A 26291-nucleotide genomic window follows, 5' to 3' on the forward strand; every position below is an offset into this window, starting at 1 on the left:
ACAAGAGGTGCAAATGAATGTGAGACTTGTGGCGGGTCTGCAGGACATCTCTTACTTTGGTATGGGAAGCCAGAGCAACCCCATCAGGGACATGCACACAATGGTTGCTGACAAACTGCAAAGGGAGCTGGAAAGGGCAGGAACAGCCCCTCCCTGTTCCTCTGTCCCATGGCACATGCTGCCAGCAGGGCCATGGAGAGGGTGCTTCCTTCCCTCAAGCTCTTCACCCCTGGCTCTTGCTGCTGGGTCTGCATTGGATGAGCCATGTTCATCCATGGCCATTGAGGTCATGGGACCACTTCAGCTGTGGCCATTGTTGAGAGGTACTAGTTGTTCAGCTTAAATAAATACATTTTAATTAGACTAAGTTATTGAGAGTTATAGTACTGTGTGATTTGTGTTGCTTGCCAGGCTCTGCTTAGTGTGATTAGCTAGATTTGCTGAAACCTTAGGCCACAATGCAGTTAATTTTCTTAGTATGTGATTCGGTGCTGTGCTTTATCTTTTAGTATGAGAAAAATGATGATAACATACTGATGTTTTGGTTTTTATGAGTGTAGGTGCAAAAGAAGTCTAAACCATGATATGAAGAGCCTATAACCCTCAGCAAAAACTGCTTATCAACAAGATAATACTGGTCAGCAGCCTGCCTGCCTTAACAGGGAAGAATTCAATGAATTTTTAGAAGGCCCCCCCTTGAAAAATTGCCATGAAAGATGCAGGAACAGCACTTCAGAGGTGGGTTCACAAGGGTATAATAATAGCTTAGGGATTTCTTTTTTGGGGGTCTCCTCTGGGGAGACCCAGCTCAAGCTGACCCTTCTGCTGTACCTTTCAATTAAATTATTTCTTTTATAAGATCCAGCACCTGAGACTCTGTTGCAGGAAATCTAGGGTCAAGCCTGAAGGATGCAAAGGGTGTGAGTGGAGTTGGAGGTAGCATCCATTGGCTTGCTGGAGATGCCCACTGTGAAGGAACTCTGGTCCTGCTAGTTATGGACTCAGGTGGTTTGTGTGCAACTCCTTGAATGATGAATACTTGGGCAGTGGCTTCTCTTCCAACACCTGTGTTTCAGGGCACATCTCAGCAGCATGGCACCAGTAAGGGTAAGAGACAGAACTGAGCTTTGAACACCTCCAGGGATGGGGGATCCACAGTTTTACAGGTTGCCCAGGGAAGGTGTCTATGTCCCATCCCTGGAAGTGTTTGAGGCCAGGTTGGATGGGGCTTTCAGCAACCTGGCCTTGCATCCCTGCCCACACAGGGCTGTTGGAACTGGGTGATCCTTAAGGTCCCTTCCAAACACAACCACTCTGATTCTATGGTTTGTGGCTCTTGGGGTGGCGTTTGGGCAGCCAGGTACTCAAGAGTGTTTGTGTGCATGTATAAGGCAGGTGGTGCACTGTGTAAAAACACACAGAGAAAGAAAATCTCAAAACAGATTAGATTCCAAGAAAATGTAATCAAACACAAAGAGCATCCTGTCTGTTATTCAACTCTCCTTGCATAACACAGGGGACAGGCTGCCTTCACAGATGGCTGCTCTGCTGTCAAAGCCATTTGCTGGGCACCTGTTGGAAAAACTGCCAGGTCAGCATTAAACTAATTGCACAGGCATCTTTCTTTCTAATGAGATTTACCAGCCTAAGAAAAAAATTGTTTGTGAGGTTTTGCAGCTCCTCAGACAAGCCTACAATGCCTCCTGCTCCCTAATTCTCCCTGTGCCCGCCTGTGAATGACTGTCATGGTGACAAGCATGCTGGAGTAACCTGGAGGATCCCCAGGGCTCTGGTGGCCCCCAAGATGGCTCTGAAGAGGGAGAGGAGGATGCACATCACTCCTGGGACCACACTGATGGTTGCTACAGAGCAAGACAGTAGCTGCTGCTGTCCCCAGCCCCTATCCAAGGCTGTGGCCCTTCTTTCCTTCCCCTGCTGTTTGCGCCCAGGTCCAAGGCTCTGTTGGGCTGCTGAAAGGCAGAGAGCTCTGCAGCTGTGGGGTGATACCCAGACATGTGGGGTGCCTTTATTTGCCTGGGTGAGCAGCCAAGTTGCAGCCCATCTCCAGCTTCGTACCAGCTGCAGATCTAAGGCAGCTGACTGGCCTGACACAAAAACAAAACATGTCAAGGACCAGGGAGTGGCTTGTGCTCATGCTGAATAATGATGATTCCAGTGTGCTTATAAAATAAGGAGGTGGAGAACTCACCACAGAGCTGTTCCTTGCAGCCCTGGTCCTCCACAGAGCATCACTCAGCCTCACCAGCCAAGGTATGTTCCTGAATTAAGAGATTCAAAACGGGAGCTTCCTTTGTGTCTGCAGCAAGGCCCATGCTCTGTGCCTGGACACAGACTGGGCTTTTCTTTTAAGCTTGGGGAAAAAGCTACTGCTGCTCCTGCAGGGGAGCCCTGTGCCGCAGGGTCTGTCGGTGCCAAGGAAAGCCCAAAGCACATGGGCAGCATCCTGGCTCCAGGGGCTGCTTGGAGGTGAGCAGCACAGCTCCTACCTCTGTTCCATGGGAAAATGTGTCCTTTTCCTCCTTGCAGTGAACTTTTTGGGGTCAGTTCATGTTTTATTTGGTGCTGACTCAACCAACTTCCCCGCCTTGCAGTGCTGTGTACACCCCAGCATGCAGAGACCCCCCTGGTGGAAGCTGTGGGTCCCTCCCACCACCTTTCAGAGCCTGGCAGCCCTCGTGGGGATGTCCCTGCTTGCTTCTCTGTCCCAGAGTCCTGGCTCTGTCCCAACTCCAGAACCTTTTCCTTGTACTCCAGCATCATATAGCAAACATCTGTGCATTTCCTCTTGCCTCAGCTTTGGGCAGATGACAGTGCTCCTGTGTGGCCTTGGATGTTTGTCACCCCTGCATCTTGCTGGGTGTCAGGTGTGAGTGATAGGTACAAGTGCTCTCACCAGGCATTGTCTTCCTTCCTGCAGATCTGCTGGGCACAGTCTGAGCACAAGGAGAACATTTTGGACAAACATTTTTTTGGTCTCCAACACAACCATTTTGGGTTTGGGACTTGGCACAGTGCATTTGTGCTTTTCTCAGGATCTTTTTCTCCTTGCTTCACCCTCAAAGTGCCCTGCTGCAAACCTCCTGTCCTTCTTCATGTATTTCATGAAAATTTCTGTTCCACAGAGGCACCAGCTCAACTCTTTTCCTCCTCCCCAGGTCTGTTCCCCACTATCATCCCAGCACAGCCATGCTGGGCACAGCAGTGCAGCTTTCAATCCTGCTCAGCCTCCTCACCTTTGGAAAAGGCCAGATGTTCCACATGGGACCATGCCCAGATCCACCAGTCCAAGAAGACTTCGATATCAACCAGGTGTGAAAAGCTTTCTAAAAATCTTAGGGCAGGTAGTGAGTTAGGTGAAGGGGGAATGGGAGCCATGACGATCTGCCAGGGCACATGGAGGGGTTGGCAGGTCTGGTCCCTACTCCTTGTGCTGGAGCTGCCAGGGTGGGTTTGTAGCCCCAAGAACCCCTCCACAGCCTCCTGCACCAAGGGGGGGATGCTTGAATGAACCATGCAGGCAAAACTGTGCTGAGAGATGAGCCAGGCTGCTCTACCTCAGCCCTCTTGTGCTAAATGAGTCTCTCTGGACTTTCTTCTATCAGTATTTGGGGAAATGGTACGAGATAGAGAAGCTGCCCTCAAGTTTTGAGAAAGGAAGCTGCATCCAGGCAAATTACTCTCTGAAGGAGAACGGGAAGTTCAAGGTGATCAACAAGGAATTGCTGTAAGTGTTTGCGTTCAGGCCGTGTCCTCATGTGCCAGTGATGGCACTTCTGTCACCTCTCTTGCCATCCTGGGAGGCTGTTTCTCTCCAGACTGCCTGTTTCTGAGTCTGTGGGTGATAGGGGAGACACCCTGTTGTTGCAGTGGCTCTGCTGGGATATTTGACTTTGCTGTGGTTACAGCAGAGCTGTGGGTCTCTGGTTTCTGCCAGTGCTTCCCTGGGGCTCACCAGGTCTCTATCTCACTGACTAAGGTGAGCAGTGAGAAAACAGATCAAATGCACATATTCCAGTGTGAAATAGCCTAGGTGTCTGGGAAGCCTGGGTCTCTCTCTGACTGGTTTGCAATCCCCAGTGATAGCTGAGAAGTCAGATGTCCTGGGTCCTTCCCGAGAGGGTTGTGAGGCTGGTTGTGGGGTGGCAGCCACCACCTTGTACCCCTGTGTGCTGAGAGATGCCTGTGCCCCGTGCTCCTCTCTGCTCCAGAGTGACGGGACACAAAGGAAAAGGGCAGGGAAGATGAAGTACATGGGTCATTTTTACTTAAACAAGTATTTGTCAGCCTTTTTCTGGAGCTTTTACATTGCATTGGTGGTAACTGCTGGGGAACGGGATCAGCAATCATCGCCAGTTTGAAACAGCGAGCAAAGTGAATGCGCTGATTGTTCCCTTTATTACACTTGATAGTTTACAATTATCCCGAGCCTTCCTGGCTTTTTGCACGGACAGATGCAGATACTAATTCATCTCCTCTCATCACGGCTGTCGAGTGGCTGAAGGAATGAGAGGGAGAGAGAGGCGAACTCGGCGCCGTCCCCTGCTCTCCCGGCGCGGCACGGGGGCTGTGTCCTGGCTCACAATGACAACAAGGGAGCGACACATCCCCGGGGACCAGCCAAGAGCCGCGTCCATGCCGCACGCTGACCCAGCAGCTCTGTCTCTGCAGCTCCTGGCAGACAGCTGGAGCTTTATTTGCCCCTGAATTAATTTGTGGGAGATTTATCTGACTGTTGTCACCACTGCAGCAGCTCAGGACCCTGAAACGTCAAGCATATTTTGGGGCAGATGTGCACTGTGCATGGCTTCAGCATCATCCTCTTCACCTCAGCTGCTGAGTGGCTTCTGCATCCTTGTCACAGGCAATCTTGACACCTTTCTGCCCCATAGGCAGCATCCAGGTCTTGAGGCATCTGAGGAAAAATGCAATTATAATGTAGGCAACTAGAGCTGCAGGGATTGCTGCCAGCAGGGGAGTGCTCTGAACCAGCCCTGAAATAAACCCTGTTTTACCAAGGTAATTTGTGTAGGAGGAATGTGCCATGACCTGGAAAAAAATGCAGGTGATTAAACAGTCATGGACACAGGAATGCTTTCCTCAACTAGCACAAGTTCAGCTGCCTCATGGCACATCTCAGATCAGTGATGGGATCCTCCTGTCCTGTGTGGAGGGGTCTTGCGCTCTTTTCTCTACCATTGTACACCCCACTGGCAGGGGCACTTGGAGAGAGACACCCTGGGGTGGCTTAAACTGGAGAACATTTGTCCTGCTGTGCCTCCTGCTGAGGCTGTGCCCATGGGTGTGCTCTTCCTCTGGGGGTGCTGTGGTTAGCCAGTACATCTTTCAGACAACAACTTAGCAGATGGACAGATGAAGGGATATGAAGATGCATTAAAAATAAAAAAAAAAGTATTTCAAACTCACCTGATTTTATTTCTCACCTTGTCATTCTCCCTTTAGTTCCAATGGCAAAGTCAATGAAGTTGAAGGAGAAATCATGCACATGGATGTCAGGGAGCCAGCCAAGCTGGGAGTCCGCTTTAACTGGTGTAAGTGTCTGGATGGGGCTCAGAGCCCCCCTGCCCCCCAGTGCCTGCTGGCCCCAGCAGCACAGGAGGCAGCACCTGCACAGTGCAGACACTGCTGTGTGTCATCAGGGGTGCAAAACTGGCACAGCAGGAGACAAAGCTGCCCCAGGGACACCAGTGCAGCATGATGGGGCAGTTGCAAAGAGCTAGGAGAGATCTTGTGACCAGCAGGCAGTGGTTGGTGGTGTTTATATCATTTATAGCAATAGCCCCTGCAGTGGCAGAGCACTCTGCAGGAACTGATGTCAAAGCAGGAAAGATCAGCAGGTCACCTCCCTCCTGGTCATTTCACAAACAGGGAAAGGGAGTGGGGAGGCAGGGGAGGCAGCCCCACAGCTGCTGCAAGGGCCAGAAGTAGGCTAGTTTTTCTGAATACAGCAGTATAGCTACTAGCCCACCCTTCCTCTGCTTACTAGCACCCTTTAATAACCATTAATAATGTGGGCTTGTTTGGGTTTTCTTCCCTTGTCAACGTAACATGTGGCAGGGGAAGTGCACTGTGTCCACATTGCTCAGCACATTGCTGAGGACTTTTCTCTGTCCACAGCATCACTTGGTAAGTGAGCAGGAGTCTCCTCTTGGCTCCCTTTCTATTCTAATCCCTCACACCTTTTCCTGGGCTGTATCACAGCACTTACACAGACAAGTTATTTGGAGAAATGGGTAGATCAGAGGTACTTGTGTAGGACAGTTATTGTATATGAGCACAGACAGATTTAATAATGCACTGCTAAGGCACTAGCAGCAGCCATTTTGCCTGTGGAGTGTGCAACTCCAATCACCTACCACAAGCCCCAGAGATCAGCACCAGCATTCCTGAGGGCATCAGACATAAATCTCAGGGCCCTTACTTCTGCCTGGGGGACTCCCCTCTGCTTTCTGCCTGACAGTTTGAAGCTGGAGTGTCTGCCCTTCATCAGAGCAGATTCTTTGGCTGTAGCAGCCTGATGGAGAACAGAATCTGGTACACATTGCAGGTGCTGGTGGGATGGGCTGAGCCATACCAATTCCCACTCCATGGGCTGTGTGGGCAGGGGGTGGTGGAAGGGAGGTTGGGTTTGTGCTCCTCAAGTCAATGGTCTCAGCTCCCAGCCCTCGCACAGTTCCAAGCTGGGTTGGTTGTTGTTGGCTCTTGGTTGTTGTTCAGCTTAAGACTTACCTACACAGGGCTTTGTGATTTTCTTGAGTCCCTCTATGCAAAACAAGGAGTCCTGATAGCCTTTTATAAATTATAGCTGGCTGTAGTGACCACAGTTATGAGGCTCAGGAGCAGCAAAAGTGGAAAAAGCACCAGGAACTTTGGCTCTGGTGCTGCAGAGCCACCCAGAGTGTGTTATGTTTCACATTCACAGTGCCCTTCTTTCTCCTAGTCATGCCTTCTGCCCCTTACTGGGTCATCTCCACTGACTATGAAAACTACTCGCTGGTTTACTCCTGCACCAATATACTCTGGCTCTTCCACATTGACTATGCCTGGATTAAATCAAGAGCTCCTGAGATGCACCCAGAAACTGTGGACCACCTGAAGAGCATTCTCCAGTCCTACAAGATTGACACTGAGAAAATGATGCCCACGGATCAAGTTAACTGCCCTCCTGAGATGTAACTCCTGGCACGCGGTGGCACAGCGCCAGACCAATGATGAACTTTGTTGCTTTCTTCATTATCCATTAGAATGTCTGTATGTAACACAGAAATGTAATAATCCCTTTGCTAATGGTAGTTTGCCAGCCCTGAGTTACTCCTTGCTGTTGTACCCTCTCTCCCTCTTCTTGTTTTTTTGTCTCCCTCTGACTTCTGCAGAGTAACTCATAGATTCAAAGCTAATGGGTGGAGAAAAGAAACCCTGACATGCAGACCTGAAGATTTGCTGTTGCTGTGAGTCCACCAGTGTGTGGATGGGAAAGGATATGAGATGTGGTATGCACGTAATAGTCCTGAGGGTAAACCTCCTGTCATGTGCTCCCAGATTTGTTTCCCATTTTTGTCTTGAAGCTTCAGGGCCTGCTAGGAGTCTGTGGTGTCTGAAGTACACTGCAGGCACAGCCTTCCCAGCAGCAACACCCAGACATGGAGGGTCATTCCTGCAGCCTGGGAAATCTGGAATGTTTTCTGGTCCAGAGTTGTAGGTGCATGTTACAGCCAAGCCAGCATACATCTTTGCTCTGTCTGGCTCCTTGTATTTAAAGTCTGAGAAGTCTAAAAATGTCCAGAAATTCAGGACTGCTCCATCCAGAGTGTCTGTGGGTGACTTGCCTTCAGTGAGGCTGCTCCTGCACTCTCAAGAGGTCAGCTCTGGGAGTACCCATAAGCAGATGGAGAGAGATGGGGATGCTCCCTTGTCCTCTCCCCTCCCAAGGCTTTCTCCAAACCCTGGGAGAAGGCAGGCTCTGCCTGATGCCTTGCTCACTGCTTTTGTATGTGCTGAGTGCCCGCTGGCACTGCACCTCCCCCAGCAGGTGTTCAGCAGGCACCGCAACAACTCTGCTTAAATAGCATTGATGCAACTCATTAAAAATGAAATAAAAATATCTGGTTTCGGGCTTTGGTACCTTCCCAGCTGCACAGCCTCTTCAATCAAGCTGAAGGAAGGCAGGAGCTTAATGTGCTGGGTCTGCCCCTCTGAGGCCACAGCACTGTGAGAGCAGGGATACAATGAGATGTCAGCAACTGTAAATCTGTAGGAGATGTTCTACACTCACTGTGCTGGGACCCTGACTGTTGTGGGTGTGCACCAAAGCTCTGTCTTGCCTTGGGAAGGCTACAGGATCTGAGGAGGGAGCCAGCATCTCACTGATCTTCACCATTTGGAGTCAGCTGAGAAGGGGGAGAGGCCACGCAGGGCTCAGAAACAACTGCCATGTTTAATGCATTATCCCTTTAAACTTTTAAATCCTAAAGCAATAGTTCCTGTGACACAAAATCAAACACTCCACCCTCATCCTGAGGCTTTAAGGATGAGGACACACCAGGATGCTGACAGCTCCATGGTAGCTCCCAGATGTGTAAGATTTTTGAGGAAGATAATTTCATTTCTGCTTCATCAGCTTCCTGTTTTCTTTCTCAAACGGATGGTGATACCGTGTCCCCTCACAGCTGTGCTGCCAGCCCATCGCAGAGTGGTTCTGCAGATGCTGAGCCCCTGTGGTGGAAACTTGCAGCCCTACAGGAGAGGCAGCAATCACCTCTGGATCTGTCTGGGAACTGGGATCTGCAGATCCTGCAGAGACAGGAGTGGTTTACTCTGTGGCAGAAATATGTGGTGTCTGAGCCCTCTGGACACTGTGCTGCCCCTCTCCTTGTGGCATGAGGACCCAGGTTATTCTGCCAGACACGGTGGCCACAGTGCCTCCACACTGCAGCAAGGAGGGGCTTCAAGAGCACCAAGGGGGCTTGCAGGGGGCTTCATGGAGCAGCAGCTGCCTTTGCTGGAAGATGATGGGACATGAGGATGACAGGGCTCTCCTATGAAGGCAGACTGAGAGAGCTGGGGTTGTTCAGCCCGAAGACGAGAAGGCTCCAGGGAGACCTTATCGCATCCTTCCAGCACATGAAGGGGCTCCATGAAAGCTGGGGAGGGACTTTTTGTGAGGGCATGTAGTGACAGGAGAACAGGTAATGGCTTTAACCTGGGAGAGGAGAGAATTACGAAGAAATTCTTTAGTATGAGAGTGGTGAGACACGAAACAGATTGCTGAGAGCAGCTGGGCTGCCCCATCCCTGGAAATGTTCAAAGCCAGGTTGGATGGGGGCATGTAGCAACCTGGTTTGATGTGACACAGGATGTGTCCCTGTACATGCAGAGGGGCTGGAACCGGATGATCTTTAAGGTTCCTTCCAACCCAAACCGCTGGATGAATCAAACCCAGCACACACACAGCTCTTCCCACGTGCCAGCAAACCTCTCCAGTGGAACACCGCGTGTGCAACAGCCCCGCGGGTGTGCAGAGCCCCGTGAGTGTGCAGGACCCCCACGGGTGTGCGGTAGCCCCACGGGTGTGCGGGAGCCCCGTGGGTGTGCGGGAGCCTCACGGGCGTGCGGGAGCCCCTGGCGGTCGCCACCTCCGCGCGTGCCCTGCCCGGGAGCCGCGGGGACGCTCGGGCCTTGGGGTGGGTCCGCCGGCCGCCAGGGGGCACGGTGGGTTCCCCCGCCCCACCCCGCGGTGTGACGCACGGCTCGGGGGCGCGCCGGGCGCGGCGGCGGAGGCCGGAAGCGGGCGGTGATGGAGGCGCCCTCGGTGCCGGGCGCCTCGACGTCGGGCGCGGGGGGACGCGGGCCCATCAAGGGTATCCTGAAGAAAAGCGGCAGCAAGGTATCGGCGGGGGGAACGACGCCCGGAGCCCGACGAGCCAGCCCGGCCTGCGATGAAGACGAACACGGGTGAGGGCCGCGCCGAAGCACCCTGGTGGTGGATGAGGCGGCGGCAGATCCCCGCAGGGAACCCCACCCTTCCCCTCCGGCCCCACTGCCTCCAGTTGTCCCGAGGTCCCCGGGGTCTGGCGGGCGGGTTGCCCCGTTGCTCGGGGTGACGCTGGGTGTCGGGGTTGGGTGAGCGGGTGGGCCGGTGCCGCCCCCGGTGCTGCCCAGAGGCCGGTGCTGTTCGGGCAGGGTGAGGAGCCAGCCCGAGCTGGAGCTGCGCTGCGTTAGGAAAGGGGCTGGGGGGGCCCTGCGCCGGAGTGAGGAGCTGAGGGGCTGCTGGATGGGAATTGAGGGGCTGAGGTGGTGGCTGTGAGCAGAGGGGCAGGGGGCTGGGCTGCGGTCATTTCCCGCTGTTTGTGAACTATTAGCAGAAGCATTATTGCCTTTAATTGCTCGTTCAGAGAGCAAACCAGGGAGGGTTTACAGTTGGTATGAGGATCGTTTACAGCGTGAGAGATTTGTTATCGGGCTTCTCGAAGGTGGATTATTTCTCTGTTAGGAGAAGCGTGTCCCTGGGGAGAGGACCTCTGCTGGGTTGAAACGTAATTAAGATGTATCGGCTGTGCAAGATTCATCTGTAAAGATCTCGCACTTCAGAATGTGCTCTGGCCATTTGTTTTGCATTTTGAATGTCAAGAAAATATTGGTTTGATTGTAGCATGCTGAATTATTCCAAATATGCAGGAAGTGGCCTTTAGCCAGCCAGATGTTCTTGCCCAGTAGGAAATCTTGCTCCTTTTCTGATGTTAGCACCCACTATGCACTGCCTGACATTGCTCTGAGACTCCATCACACTGTGATAGCCAGGGTTTGACCTGAGCTCTAAGTTTCTGAAATTGCATTTGGCAGTTTTCTTCATTTGGAACCTTTTTGCTGCAAGGAGAGAAATCATGCTGAAATGGACATTCAATTTAAAAAATTTACAAATTATTATTATTGTTGTTGTTGTAATACTGCTTTCTTCTTTGCCTAATTAAGTCATGAGTATTGTCTAAAATCAGTAAGGTAAGGATGAAAAATTTTTGGTTTGCTGTGTTGCCTGTGTTAGCTGCTTCTGCTTTACAGGGAGAAATTATTGCAACTGAAGGAATGAGATGAAGTTTTTGAAGGAGGTGAATGTAAATAGCAATACACTACATACATGCTGCGATTTATTTTTTTTTTTCTGTTCTTGTAATATAATGTAACACAAGGGGTTTACTGCCACACTAGACATGAAGTCCAACTGGCTGTTGGGAGCCCCTATTTCAGTGTCTGCAATCTCTTTTGTACCATCTTAGAGAATGATCAGGAGTTAGAGTACAAACTGACGAGCTCGGTATTGGTTATAGCTCACTGTCATTTATTTCAAAGCAGTTTGGTGGCCAGGAGCCCACCTTTGATTTCCTGTTTAGCAGTGTGAGGCAAGAAAGTAAATTAGATTAATTCTTGCAAGGTAAAGGATATTGGCTGAACCAGGCAGGCTGTATGAGAAAATTTCCTGAAAAGATAAGTATACAGTATCCAAAACTGGCTTGTGTGCAGGTGTTAATTTTCGTTGGCAATGGTTCATTTAAATCAGTGTTATTTCTGACTTTAAAAAAAGAATTTTGTACTTAAAAGAATGATAACCAGTACAGCTGTGATTTTCCTTTCCAGCCTCTCTGCTTATTTCTAATACTGCAATTCACATATTCATATATTTAAAAATAGCTGCAGATGAAAGAGCTCATTGTGTCAGCTGTCATCTTATAAAGCACCATGTTCTGTAGAGTGCCCACGAATTTGCATTATTATTGACCGTGCACTGTTGTTATGATGATGGCATTCTTTGGAGAACTTCCTTGATGAAAATATGATGCAAGAGGCAAATTTGTGAAATTGGGACACCATGGGAACTGCATACTAAGAGCTGAGATCGTGGTTTAATGGTAGACATTTTTGTGGCATTCCTGGTATATACAGAATTTTTTTGTCTTAAGGGTCTTGTAGGAGCCTGTGCACAATCTGATTTGGCATTTTATGAAGTAATTCAGTGAGTGTGTGTGTGTGTGTGAGAGAGCAGCTGTGTTGGAATAGGCAAGAGAAGAGCCTGCTATGGAAGGAGCAAGTGAGGTGTGAGAGGTGTTTGAGTAATATTGCTGCAGAAACCTTGCCTGGCAACCAGGGTCTTGAGTTAAGTGATTATAGATATTTAAGGATATGAGAGAATACAAATGAGCACTTCTGAGATTTTTTTCAAAGCTGATTTTCCTAAGGAAGATTAAATTTCAGATTTCTGTATGTGAAGGGGTGTTGGGAGGCTTTTTGCTGTGATATTCTAAGCTGTCATTAATGTTATGCTGTTCAGGCATGCCTAAGCATGCTAAACTGGAGACAGTCAAGGGAGGTGTGTGTTTTTAGAGCACTTACTCACTCTCCTGTGATGGCTTTCTTATATGGAGGGGGAAAATGACACGTTTGTCTCTTTGTCACTAATGATAATTTTTACCCTATTTTAAATCGTGCTCTGGGAGATGTTCCACTTGGAATGCTGGGATCTAAGTTTAAAGAAATGAGTATGAAAAATTAAACCATTAAAATCCTCCTCAGTCTTGTATTTATAACTTACTGAATTGCTAGGTGTAGGCTGTGTAATTTTGAGAGCAGTTTATGCCAAAGAGATGATCCTAAGGTTGCCAATATCACGGTTAGGGAGGGAGATGTGAGCCCAGGCAATAAACCCTGACGTGTTCTGGGTGAGTGAGGTGAACACAAATCATGTGATGGGAGTTTCTCCCATCTGTTGTATTTCCTCTCCAGCTCAGTCCCTTTGTAGGGGCTGTGTGCCATTACCCGACTGCTGTGGCTAGTAAGAATTCTCCTATGCTCAGTATGTGACTGTGTGATCATCTCATGTTAGCCACAGACGAACTCTAAGCAGGTGTTTAGCTGATGTTTTTTGACTCATATATAGATACGTTTGAATAACTCGTGTTCCTAGACCAGAGCTCTTGCTTTGTCATCAGGAAGCTCATGACTCTCCACCCTGCCAGAGAGGGCAATTCGACTCACGTGTTGTCCGCTTAGGTTGCAATTCTTGTGTTGCAGCTGAAACAAAATGATTAAATAGATGTGAAACCTGGAACATGAGAGCTTGGTGTTGGTTGCTATATGCTAAGGGATTAAGCTCACTTAATTTGTATTAGTTTCTGAAGTGAAAGTCTGTGTCATGCAGAATGCAGCATTAACTCCCTCATCTATTTTTTTATTCCATAGTTTTTTTCCCCATTGCATTATGCAGTGATTTCTATAAATGTAAAATCTAGTTTGCGCTTGGAATTTTGCTTTATGAGTTTGGTTTTACAGATAGCATTCTGCTCAGGAGCAGCTGTGTTACTGAGATTAAATATGTATTTCAAGTCAACTAATTTGCTCTTGGAACAGTCTGTGTTTATGTAAGAGTAGTTAAGTCAGAGTTTTCTGACAAACTGCCCCTCCCCCCCCCCAAAAACCAAAACCCAGCAAAGTTTATAACATTTGCTTCCTTAAATAATTTGCAATGCTTCAGGAATATGTTAATGCATGAAGTAATTCCTATTCTAAAGTTAATTTTCTTGGTTTAGTCTAAAGCAAGTTATCACCTTGTATGAACCTTGCAATAACATTTTAGAGGAAATGTGGAATCTGGTAGGCTCCCTTGAATTAAACATTTCTGTGGCTTTTTAAATCGGTGGTGGGGTGATTCTTCCTCCAGCAACAAGGCTGTTGCTTTCTTTGTGGCGTGTATATTTTGTCACTCCAGATGGACTTTTGATTCTCCACATGTACATAAAGTGGTACATTCTCTGATTAACTGAGGAAATTCTGCATCATACATCAGTGGTGACTCTGTGTAAAATGTGAGACTCCCTCTGCTCAGTTACGGAGGTGAATCAGTTCTGGTTTATGATTCCACCTTAGGATGACAAAAGCAGTATTAAAAACCAGCTTGTTCAGTGCTATTCGTTTTACTGCAGGCAGTTATTTGTTGGTTGGTATTTCTTATGCAGCAGTTTCGCTGTTAATCACAGCAGCTCAGGGAGAACTGGGGAAGTGGAAGTTGCTTCCTTTTGTTTAAGTGTTGTGGGTTGTAACAAGAGGAATGATTTTAACAAGAGCAAATGATTAATGGGACAGAGATTGAACAAGATGGGTCTTGAAAAAAAACAATATTAAAAAATATGAATAAGAATACATTTATAGATCACTGAGTTTATTTAGCTGTTGTGAATTGTTAGGGAAATTAAGTTGTATTGATAATTTGTCATGACTTAACTAAAGTATGTGTAGTCTTTGAATGTGGCTATGCACAACATTCTTTGTGCATAGTTTGTACCAGAGATCAAAGAGGTTTTAAACATTGCTTTTCTGTGACCAAACAGAACTGGTTTTTAGAATATAAGAAAATTTAACCTTGTTTTCTTATTTCAGTAAAAAATCACAGAAGTGGGATGAAATGAACATCATAGCTACATACCACCCACCTGGAAAAGATTATGGCTTGATGAAAATAGATGAGCCAAGTACTCCTTATCACAGGTAGGCTTGCTAAGCTGCTGTCTTAAATGATGCCAGGGGACAGAGTTTTACAGCAAACTTGACTTTGTGGATGTTGTAGTATTTTCTGTAGCTGACTGGCTGCCAGACTTTGCAGGCCCACCGAATATAAGCAACATATTCAGATTTAAAACCTTCTAAGTAAAGGCTTGTATCTATCAAGGACAACTGTCAGAAAGGACAAAGTCAGTTTTTAGGTTTCTGTCTAGCAGGCTATAGGCTTTGAATAGAATAAGTCTGACTTGTATTATTTTTTTCTTTCAGTTAACATCTGTGTACAAGAATATAGATCTGTCATTCATATTGTTATATAAACTAGATTTGAAAGTTTTTAAAGTATTAAAGGAGTCTTTTAATTGTGTTTTATGGTTTTGACAGTTTTATCAATCAAATTTTAAGCAGCAAATTACTGATAAAGACTTTCTTCTTTGTTTGCCTTCCAAGCATGGTAGGAGAAGATGATGAGGATGCAGTGAGTGATTCAGAATTAAATGAGCCGTTAAAAGCAGATGTGTTGAGTAAAAAGTAAGTATTATCATAGAAAATTTACTAAATGGTAAGATAATTTTCTCTTTCCTGGGGTAGTTTTTCTTTATGGGAAAATGTTGCTGGTTTCTCTAGGAGTTAAACTTTTGCTCTTGTCAAATTAAGTAGCTATCAGTGTACCAGTGGAGTGTTCTGAAGTTTCATATATTTAAATAGTGAAAAGCTTGCTGCTTCAACATTTTGTATTACGTGTTTTATGTAGACTGGCAGCCGCAGCTGAAGGTAAAGGACCCAAGATTATAGCAAGGCAAGAGGAAAGCAGTGAGGAGGAGGAAGACGATGAAGACTTAAGTCCTGAAGAACGAGGTAGGCATAAGCTGTTTTGTTTGGGTTTTTCCCTATAAATAGTTTCAGATTTCCAATATGAAATATTTGGGAAGAAAAAGTACTATCAAACAAAAAATATTTTATTTTAAAATAATCTTTGAAGGGTAAGTAAATGACTGGACAAATATGCTAGAACATTTTGAGGGAACAGTCAAACAATAATACTTCTAAGGTTTCAGGCTTGGATTATCTAGCTGTTGCTTGTTATTCTTCCCTGGCCACAGTTTTGAGTGTGTAACTTTACTGTTCTAAAGGAAGAAACAAAAGTGTTGGAGCTGCCACTAAGCCAAGTTTAATTTAATTATAGTGGGTTACTGCTAGACCTGCTGATGTTTAATATATGGAGCAAATTTAGGCTTCTGGCCATGGGTAAAGTGGAAAATACTTTCTTCTACATGTGGTAAATATATCTCTCATAACTGGCCTTTGGTAGCTAGCCAGGGAGTCATGTATCCACTGGAGTTCATCATCTATCCCACCACAATGTTTCAGTTTGTCCTGAAGCTTACTTAGAAACAAGATTTGGGAAACTTTGGAAGCTTGTATGCTGTAACTAGGTGCTTCTCTGGGTTGAGACTTGCTCTTACTTGCAGACAGGTGCTTCAGCCATTCCAGGTCATCAATTACTTGCCTTTTTGTAAGTCAGACTGATTTGGAAGAAAAGTCCAGTGCTTAAAGAAAATATTTTTAATTCAGTGATTACTTGATCATATAATCAATGGACTTTTAATGTAGGAATAAACTTGATGTATGAAGCAGTTAGTGCTGCTGTTAAGGGGAAGTAAGTTGTCTTTTGTTTGTTTTGTTTTTAAAAAGGGAAGGAATAAATATTTGCATTTTTTTTTCCACAGAGAAGAAAAAACTGTTTGAAATGAAGAGAAAAATGCATTACAATGAAGGACGAAACATCAAACTGGCAAGACAGCTCATTGAAAAGGAACTGCATGGTGAAGAAGATGATGATGATGATGATGATGATGAGGATGAAGAGATGCATGATGATGCAGATGTAGAAACAATGAATACAGAAGGTACCGATCATGGTGAGCTGATGATTAATCAAAAAGCATGTTTAAGTACTGGTGGGCTTTTCAGCTGTTGGGCAATGAATACACTCAAGTGTGGATAGGAACAGAAAGGTTACAGTAGGTATGAAACACTCAATCTGCAATACGTTGTGATAGGTAGGTTTGTAGCATGGTACCAAAGCCATCGGTATTACTGTCAGTATTAGGCTTGTGGCCTTTTGTTTGTTGTGACATGACAGAAAAGCAAGCACCTCTGTTTTGTGCTACTTCCCCAGCATAACTGACTTTTGGTAGTGAAGTTGCCAGAATCCTTCTTAAAGGAAGAGTTATCTTGTACAGAACACCTAAAGCTGTGGCCACATAGCTGTATATGGTGGTTCAGTTCCCATTCTGTTCCCAAACCATCCTGTTGCCAGCATTGGGAGACCAGCGTGAATGTTTCCTTCCTGTTGAGGAGTGTATCTGACTTCCTAAGAGCTTCTGCCTGTCTTGCTGTAATGTAAAACTGTTGTTAGGACTTTGGTATGCACTTGACCTCAGGCAGTAATGTTCACTTCTACAGTATGAGTAAGGCACTCAGCTTTGCTTTTAGTGGGGCTACTGTAAGAAAAATCTGGGACTGTTAGCTGGGAGCTGTTTCTGAAACCTGCTTCAGGGCTGTCACTTGATAGGAAACTCATAAAACTGAGGAGGCTGACACCTTCTCTTTCATCGTTAACATTCTCTCTGGGTGAAAAGGGTAGACTGCAAAATAACAAAATCTAATTTTTCTGGTGGACCTCTGAGTAATTACAGCTGTTAACTACCCACATCTGTGTGTAAAAGCACTTTGAATATGTTTTTGGCATTAAAAACATAGATATCTGTTGCTCATGAGACCGGTGGCAATGAAGTCTGTATGCTTCATTCATCTGTTGCTTGGCACAGCAATGAGGTGTTGGCACAATCTGCAGACTTGGGAAGATGCTGCATGGGTTTAACTTGGTTCACATTTGCTTTTCACAACTATGTGAACTAATAAGTCTTCTAAAGTTAGCTTAATTTCCACATAATAAAAAGGTGATTTGAAAAGTTCCATGTTTTTAAGTTCTGTGGATTGCACATTTTAGTCCCATAATTTACTACAGGAGGACTAATATTTTCATAATTCCTCAGAAGGGGTCATTTGGTATGTGTCTGAGACCCATTAATAGACTGACTTTATCCAGTATCTTACCATATGCCTTATAATGGCTATTTACTAGAACTTCACTCTCCAGGGGAAAGGAGGGCTCCAGTAGGCAACCTTACAGCCTTTCTCCATGGCCTGACGCTGCCATCCTCCTGCACTCTGCTGTAAAACAGAGGCAACTCCGCTCCCCAGCTGCATTCTTCAGTGGAAAGAAGGAACACCTTTGCAGCATTTTTCCATCTCTAGTGTTGACGTCCATTCCACCTTGCCTCATAACCAGCTTCAGAGCCACAACTGGTAATTATCAATTATCAACTGCTCATGACCAATAGATTGAATAAGTGTGACCCTTTGCCAGTTTATCAGCCTATGAACTAACTGGTTCGCCTTCACCCCACAGCGTAGAGAAATACTTTCCACTAACTTGTTGTAGTTCTACACTTTTTCATTCTTGTTTTGCATCATCCTGCTTAATAAACAATGGTGTTTCATTATCTCCCAGTCACTGCATCAGTTATCATAGCTTTTTGTCTCTGTATGTGATTAATTCTTCTGAGGCTAATAGTGGTCTCACTTTTGTAGCAGCTTGTAAATTGAATGCTCTCAAACTGATCACATGTGATTCTTTGTGGCAGGGTTGGTCAAAGGATGATGGAATATTAACAAAAATGTTCATAAGCCTCTCTGTCTTATGGCACTGCCCAAGTTTTAAGAAATTCCTACATTGAGATGATAAACGTTCAGCAACATTGCTGTGTTAAAGTAATGTCAAAGTTCTACTGAAATAACTTTTTTGGTATGACATTTCTTTGTCACTTTCTCATCTGTATTCTGAGGGTACAAATGAATCTCCTTATTCATAAATGTTAATTAAACAGATACTAGAGCTACAGAATATTTCTCAAGCAGCTGGTTTTAACACTTGCTACTTGGGTTTTTTCTAGTCTGTGCTTTTGGTCATCCCATGCTTTTGGTCTTATTAAGCAATTGGGTATTTAAAACAGTATTTCAATTTGGTTGTTTCTGTCATGGAAGTGGATCAAAATGCTATTAATATTCTAATTCCCAGGTCTCCCTTGTTAGGACTCTAAGTGTGTGGAAAGATTGTTTATCTGGATAGCTTTCAAAGACTTCTTTGACTTCAAATCGCTGTATTTTCAAAGTGCTTTCATGCGGAGTAGAAAAGGAGGGTTTTCTTGACTCTGTATTGGATGATGCAGGAGCTGTTTTTTCTAATGGCTTATTTTGGCTTCACTCTGTTAAACTGACTAAGCTCTAGTGCTTGATTTTAACTGCAAGAAAATGTATGTCTCTTTCTGCATGTTGTATTGTAGCAATATTTTGATAATTTCTTCCATTTGACTTCAGTTCCTCTGAAGTTAGAGATGATCTGGTGATGTGGCTTCCACTCGCCTATTATGTCTGAGACTGGCAATTATGTACATGAGAGCTGGCATGCAGGGGTTTTTTTTATTATTCCAGTGGAATAACATGACTTCTACAGTACTAGTGCTTATTCCAGGTATAGATATGACATTGCTTAGTGGTCTGTTGTGACTCTACTGCTCCATTAAGTCCTAGGTTGTTTTTCAGGCAATTTGAGACCCTTTTCTCACTTGGAATTGTTTGGCCAATTGTGGTTCTGTGCTTCTCTTGCTGTATGCTCCTTTCTGCTCTCTAATCCTGCCTGGTTTGCATTTGAGTAAAATTAACAGCGCTCTTCCAATCTCTACACTCTCCCTTTGAAGAAGGAGCTAAAGATTTAGGACAGGTTTTCAAGAAGGGGTCTGTCAGATGCCATCAGCTCTGCTAATGAGTTGCACTTCTTGGTTACAGACTGAGATTTCTTGGTGATTGAAATGAAGATGGCCAGTCCAGTCAGTGATGGTGAGAACTGTTTGTATATTTTTGCCCCTGTCATCATCGTGGGCTATCAAGTGTTTTAAGTGGATGGGCCATTCCTTTCTCGCTTCAAGGATCCTGCACTAGGATTGCTTGCTTGCTTTGGCTTTTCAGCTTCTCTGGAATTTCTCTGGCTACTCCCTATTTATGACTCCGTGACATAAATAGACTTTGCCAGCAAAATAGTGACTTCTGTTCTTCTTCACAAATACTTTTTTCTTTAAAAAAAATCTCTTTGGAGCACTGAGGGAAAGATTCCTGATATAAGTAGATTTAAGCATGATGATTTCATTGCAGACCTGTCTCTAAATCTGCTACATAAAAGTATCATATTCAAGGGTGTGATCTATAGCAGTTTAATTGACAAGCATTAAAACTATTCTTCTCTCCTTATGGTTCATTTAGCATGCATTGCTGTGATAACCCTGCTCAGATACTGCTTATCAGCTTAGCTGTCAGCTGACTGGGTGTGCTCCTTTGGCCTTTGTCAGATACAGAGCACATTGTGTTGTCTTAACCACGGTGAGCATCACCCTACTGATGAGTTAAGTCAGAGGGCTGGGAGCACAGACAAATTACTTCTGCTTGTTGACTGTGCTATTCACTTGTGAAACAGCACTTCTTGCCAAGTTTAACTTGTGCTGAAGAGTCACTGGCCTTCTGAAAAGAAGATTATATCTGGATGTGGTTTTCTCTGATCTTTGCTTTATGCCGCTGAATTTTCAGATACATGTGTATACACAGATTTTTACACATATATCAATATAAATCCATATATATATATGTAGTGGAATTTTTCATATGAAAGGCACTAATGAGAAGGAGCTTTCTCTGATTTACTGCTGTTCGTTGGCTCAAAACCGTGAGTTTGAAAACTTCTGAAAAACACAACAGACTGTGCTCCTGCTTTTATAAGCTTGCTTTGCTTTAAAGTGTCTCATCTGGAAGTGAAACTTGACCTGAAAAGTACTGTGCTTGCTTGTGTTCCTCATGTGTTTGTTCTGCAAACTAATCTCTCTCTTAACTCCTGGGTTAAATTGTCCCAGTTCCAGGGGTGGTGAGCACTGAGTGCTGGACAATGGCGTGAGCCATTTCTTCAGAACACGAGGGTGAAGTAACTATTTTTGAAGATTCTGCGCTCTCAAAATAAAAGCTTGCAGATCACTAATATGGGTTGGCAAGCATTACCTTTGGAGAAGCAAAGATGATTTCAGGAGGACTTTTGTGTGTGTTTTGAAAATATTCAATAAGTGTGAAGAATTATCTTTTTTTTTTTTTTTTGTAATCTTTCTTATGCAGCACATGGTACTCGTGACCAGCTGGGAAGTCGAGCACACAGCATAGAAGAAATCTGTCCAGAACTGTAACTGCTTGTCAAGGACACAAATATAAACATCGCTTCATTTTTGCAATTAAGGCTCTTAAATATTGAGAAGCATATCAGTTATGATGTTGTATTGCCAAGAATGTTAATTTTAGATTTGTCCATTAGGCAGAAAAACTGTCTAATTGATTTATTCTTGTGCCTAGTTTTTCATGGAGAATACTGCTTCATAATCTGTTCAACCAGAATGGCATTCCCTGTATCTATAACGCTGGTTATCTTGCATAATGTACTGTTGCTCTTCATGCTTTAAAACCTACAGTATCTTTTGGTTGTTCACTATTTATTTGATAGTGTTCTAGGTGTGGTTTCTCTTATTGAAAGGTTTGAGATTCCAGAGCCAAACTATGTGCAGCATATATCAGATTGACATGAAAGCTACTTAACAGATGTGTTAAACAGTTTAAAAAGGGATTAAGTCTTAAAGTTTTTGTAAAATGTTGACTTGTTAATCTAGATTTCAATATTTTATTACCACTACTTTCCCAGTCTTTACAACAAGAGCTGAATTATTTTTTAAGAGGAGTGTTTGGACTTAGTTCTTAGTTCCTGAGTAAGGCAGTACTAACATCTGGTATAGGGAATGCTTTTTACACTGGAAATGTGCTAGCTTTGCATTTAATGGTCATTGTCCCTTTCATTGGGACTGAATGTTTTGTGGAGGTCTGTTTGGCTTCTCATAAGAACATGGAAGTTCTCTCCAACTTTTCTCTTAAAGCCACATCCACTGCCACTCTTCTGGCTCTTGTTTCAAACTTCTGGTCCTTCCCAGTTGCATGAAGACAAGATTGTGCTCCTGGCACCTGAAGAAAAACACCCAACTATGAGCAAATCCACATCAGGACTGTGAAGGTGGATGAGTTTTGGCTCTGGCTGTTCTTTATATAAAGATAATTGCTGCTGATCTCCTACTTGTTTGAGGTTGGTAACCTGCATACTGAAAACCACTGGTCTAAATCTTCCTGTATCCGTTGCAACTTTTAAAGCAGCTGCTTTTGTAAAATGAAGGCTGTTTTGAAGAATAGAAGGGAAACTTCAAACACTTGTTTACCATGTGGTTGTATAGCCCCTGTAAAGACAGATTCTGAATCTCCAAATTGCTGTAAACAACATCCCACTTTGGTAGAATTTGACTGGTGAATGTTCCAGTAATCAGAGTTGTTCCTGGGTTTTATTACACAGTAAGGTATACACTTAAACTTTGGCTTGGTTCTGTGTATATCTGAATTTTGATCCGAATTTGATATCTTGCAAAAATCCATGTAACTATATGGATCTATTTTAAAATGTCTTTTTGTCCACTGTATATGTGAAGTTTGAATAAAGGAATGACAGTTATTTTACAGATACATGTATTCTCAAGTGTGACCTTTCATGGAATCCAGGAGATATTGAGAGTGAGTAAGGCAAATAGGATGCTGTCCTTTGAAGATTGACATAGGAGTAATGAATTAGAATTGATGCATTGCCAAAGATACCTGTGAGTTGTGCTGAGTGTTGCAGTGCGCCTTTCTCAGTGGTATCTCCTTAGTGGGTAACAAGGTTGTGAGTTGTGGGATATTTAGTCTTCTAAGGCCCTGACTCAGGATTAACAGGATCTTGCCACAAAGATCTTAATTCTTGATTCAAGTGCAGTAGTGATGCTGATTTTTCAAATTAGAGAATGTTTTCTTCTTGTATCTAACATGGTCGCTTCTATAGATTAAACAGGGGCAAAGAGTGAGTATTTAGGTACTTCTGGCTCCTGAAGTCACTTAATGACTTTGGCTCCCAAAAATAGGATTTCAAAACTTTAAGGTTTGCACCCTTATGTACCAGCTTGCAGTGTTGAGGCTGTTGGAATGTCTGCACCAACCTGTATTTCAGTGTGACCAGCTGATGGCTGTGTCTGCCCCAGCCAGAGCAGCCCCTGCTGAGGGAATGGCAGCTCTCAGCTGTGCTGTGTTACTTTCTGACAAGCACAAATGGGCTAGTATTGGACAAAGGTGAACAGATAATGCAGATGTCTTCTGTGATGTAAAACAAAGTACTTGTGCTAAGTACATGTGGGAACTTTGCACCTGCAATGAAGGCAGAATCCATCAGTACCAGCTCTTACATGACCTAATGCCCTGCCCTCCTTCCCCACTCACTTTCTGTGTCCAAGATATCATTTTCATTTTGGTGCTTAGCAGGAATACTTTGTACATGACAACACCTGCAAAGCATTTTGTTTAACATACAAAACCCTCACCTTTTTAACTTTCAATACTTTTTTGTAATGGCTTCCACAATCCTGGATAAAATAGGTATGCAGCTTTGTAGGAGGTACAGCACACATTAACTGCATGAAGGTGGTTTTAAATGAATCTTAGAATGTTTAGTAGGTCCCTTCATCAGTCAGATGATTTTGAGCTGCCTGGGTGATCTCCCTTCTTCTGTGCCACCAAGCCCCCAATTTTTAGTTAGAAGCCATTTCAGAATAAATAGTAGGTTTAGTACAGGTTTTATTAGAGGCCTTGGTCATTTGATTCCCTTCTGTGGTGGCAAAAAATCTGTTCATGTTTCATCTGGTTTACCTGGAGTGCAACTTGATGTACCTGACACTGCTTTTAACTGAGAGGCTGGTTTACTTGATTTTATCCAGACATACACCATCAAAGCTAAAATAGGCAAGTTTACTTTGCTGTAACTAGAGATACTCTCTATAATTATTTTTCTTTACAAGGGGATGTGTGTTTTCCTTCTGCCTGTGGAAAAATCAGTTGAGGTTCCCTGCTGAATGGGGGCAAAACAAGAAATGCCTTTTCTCTTTTTATATTTGATGTGGACTTAGCTTGCATGCAGGTGTTAACTTTGGGGTGCATATGGTGAAGGTTTATTTGGACAGTAAGGTATAAAGAAGAAACAAAAGACATGGAACCCCTACTAAGGTGGACATTGAGCTCCACAGCAACATCACTGTGAAGCTTCTTGCACAGGCTTAATTCCTCTAGCCAGATCCAGTTTAGAGAGAGTATTCCTAATATGCTTCCAAGAGGAAGATCAATTGCAAATAAGAGCCTTAACTCCGTCTTTTTTTTTCTGTCTGTAAGGTTTCTTTCACACCGAGTTGTACACAGTTCATGGAAACTGCAAATATTTTTTCCACAGTTCACTCTTTCATGTTATATTTGTGTATCTTAACAGAATTCTTTGTTTCGGTACCATGCTTTTTGTGGTGTTTGTTACAATACCACCTCACAAATGTAATCATTCTGTTTGAAACCAGTGTTAAGTGTCACAACTTAAATAAAATTATTGTTTTCATTACTCCCCTTTGGCACTGATACTGGATGTATTGGTTTGACTTCTTGGAGCTTTTTAGAAGAAACTGCTAAGTCTTCAGGTATGTTCATAGATGAATACTTAAACCACTATTGAAATTTCCACATCAAGTGAGGAAGGACTCTTTAGTGTCTCTTTGATATACGTCAGTTTGTACACTTCAGATTTCATGGTTGCGTGGCATGACGTGAGGGTAATGTGGGATCTTGACTCGTGTTTTAAGCTAGCAGCATCACAGAGAGGGCTGCAAGCAAGGCTCGTCTGTCTCTTAGTGGTCACCATTGATTAATCACTCACCAGCACTGGGTAATGGGAAATGACTAACACCAAGTACTCATGGGGAAATAAATCTGTATTTCAGACAAATAGACCAGGGCTCTCTTTTCAGTTGCACACTTCAGTTGAAAAGTGGATTTAACAATATAAATGCAGCAGATTTCACAATATAAATCTCTGAACTTGCTTTTTCTATGTGGGGCAGCTCGCAAACACACAGTTGTTACATCCATGTAACTCAGTTTGGATCCGACATTTCACCAGTCTTGAAAAAAAATCCTGAAACCTTAACTTCAACTGACTGAACCCTGAAGTTTCCCTTCAGTTTTGTGAAAGGACATCTTACCAGGGGGAAGGACAGGGAGGGTACAGCAGACTTTCAACTTACAAGTCTTACGTTCCCCTCCCCCCTTCCATGTTAACTGCAGGTGATGGGGCACTGGGGGGATGGAAGGTGTGAAGACCGCAGGGCACAGTAGGCTCAGCAGCTCCTCAGAATCCTGACGGAGCCACGAGTGAATGTCATCAGCTCATTCATGTCAGCTTCCCAGCACAGCATCCCTGCAATTGTGGGTGGGAGCCTGTGACCTGTTGTGACATTGCTTCATCTCTGCCAAGTTTAACTTGAAGGGCAACTTGTAGTTCTCTGTCTCTGCCTTTGAGGGTGTGTGAGGGTGGCTGACACTCCTTTGCCTTTGTCATTTATACATGTGGGAACATTAAACAGCGCCGACCTCGTTAAGGTGTTTTGTGTTATCTCTCAAGGGACCAGAAATCTCCGATGTCCTGCAGCCCTTCACTACAGAAGGGGAGAGGACCCAGAAGTCCTCACTCGGTGACACCGGGCTCTTGCTGTCTGGAGACCCTTCAAACGGCGTCCTCAAGCGCCTTCCCTACAAAGCCCAAACACGCACGCTTGGTATTTTTTGCACAGCAAAAACCTCGCGTTCTGCCTTCAAAGCCGGCGCTGGCTGTCCCGTTACTGCTGCACGCCCGGACGGAAGGGTCCGGCACCTCCCGCCGCACCGACTGCGCTCCGGCCCGGCCCCTGCACAGCGGGGCAGCTGCTCCCTGCAGGCGGGAGGTGCGGGATGAGGCGGCGGCCAGGCGGGGCCTTCCCGCGGGATCAGTTCCCCAGCTGACTGACGCTGCCACCTCAGCAACCGGAGCCGCGCCCCACGAACCGAAGCAGCCCGCCGGTACCACCCCATGAGCGACGGGCGGGACTGCCAATAGCAGCGCGGGAACCGCTCCCTCAGCGCTGATAAGCGTTGTGATTGGTCCTCCGCTGAGTGGTGGCAGTGGCTCTTGCCAATTGAAGGGAGGCCTAGGGCAGCTTTCCCGTTGGCTAGTCAGGCTGTCACTCTTTGGGACGCCCATTAGGAAGCAGTTTCTGCTGCCCTCCGCCGTTGGCTGCGTTCCCTGAGTACCTCACTCATTGGGCGGTCTACTTGTTCGGCCCTCCTCTCTTACCATGCGATTGGCCACAGCGCTCCGCTGCTCCCGCGACTGGCTGAACCGGCTGCTGCCCTTCCCCGCCCTACCACGGTTTGCCGAAAGTCCCGCCCACCCGCTGATGTTATTGGCTGTTTGTGCCGTAGCCCACAGCCCATTGGCTGTTGGGGCCGCCCCTCACGGTTTCTCTCGGAGGGGCGGGCAGAGGTGGTGCTTGTGGCGCTGCTGCCAGCCGGTCGGCCATGAGCACCGCCCCTGCCTAGCCCGGCCCAGCCCAGCCCCGCCCAGCCCAGCCCCGCCCCGCCCCCCC

At 45.3% G+C, this 26291-nt stretch overlaps 2 protein-coding genes across 8 annotated transcripts; both read left to right on the forward strand.

The window, feature by feature from the left end:
• The first annotated feature begins 3207 nt into the window (after positions 1 to 3207).
• APOD (apolipoprotein D) lies at positions 3208 to 7215 on the forward strand. The gene is made up of 4 exons (XM_030456347.1): positions 3208 to 3330; positions 3624 to 3745; positions 5482 to 5570; positions 6980 to 7215. Exons 1-4 carry the CDS (start codon positions 3208 to 3210, stop codon positions 7213 to 7215), a joined length of 570 nt encoding a protein of 189 aa, XP_030312207.1.
• A 2579-nt stretch (positions 7216 to 9794) lies between these two features.
• Positions 9795 to 24238, forward strand: PPP1R2 (protein phosphatase 1 regulatory inhibitor subunit 2). 7 transcript variants are annotated; one of them, XR_003987895.1, is made up of 8 exons: positions 9815 to 9990; positions 14461 to 14568; positions 15031 to 15111; positions 15335 to 15438; positions 16311 to 16502; positions 17747 to 17955; positions 19495 to 19545; positions 20860 to 22286. XR_003987895.1 is itself a non-coding variant. In XM_030456183.1 (7 exons), the coding sequence occupies exons 1-6, from the start codon at positions 9833 to 9835 to the stop codon at positions 19497 to 19499; spliced, it is 648 nt and encodes a 215-aa protein (XP_030312043.1). In that variant the 5' UTR covers positions 9795 to 9832; the 3' UTR covers positions 19500 to 19545; positions 20860 to 24238. The 7 variants fall into 7 exon arrangements, 4 of the variants coding, with proteins under 4 accessions (XP_030312043.1, XP_030312041.1, XP_030312044.1 ...); XR_003987893.1 differs by having other exon boundaries at positions 16311 to 16490; positions 17732 to 17955; positions 20860 to 20944; XM_030456183.1 differs by lacking the exon at positions 17747 to 17955 and having other exon boundaries at positions 9795 to 9990; positions 20860 to 24238.
• Positions 24239 to 26291: the final 2053 nt, after the last annotated feature.

The sequence above is a fragment of the Calypte anna genome, chromosome 9 (assembly GCF_003957555.1).
Source record: "Calypte anna isolate BGI_N300 chromosome 9, bCalAnn1_v1.p, whole genome shotgun sequence".
In the NCBI taxonomy this organism is placed as follows: Eukaryota; Metazoa; Chordata; class Aves; order Apodiformes; family Trochilidae; genus Calypte; species Calypte anna.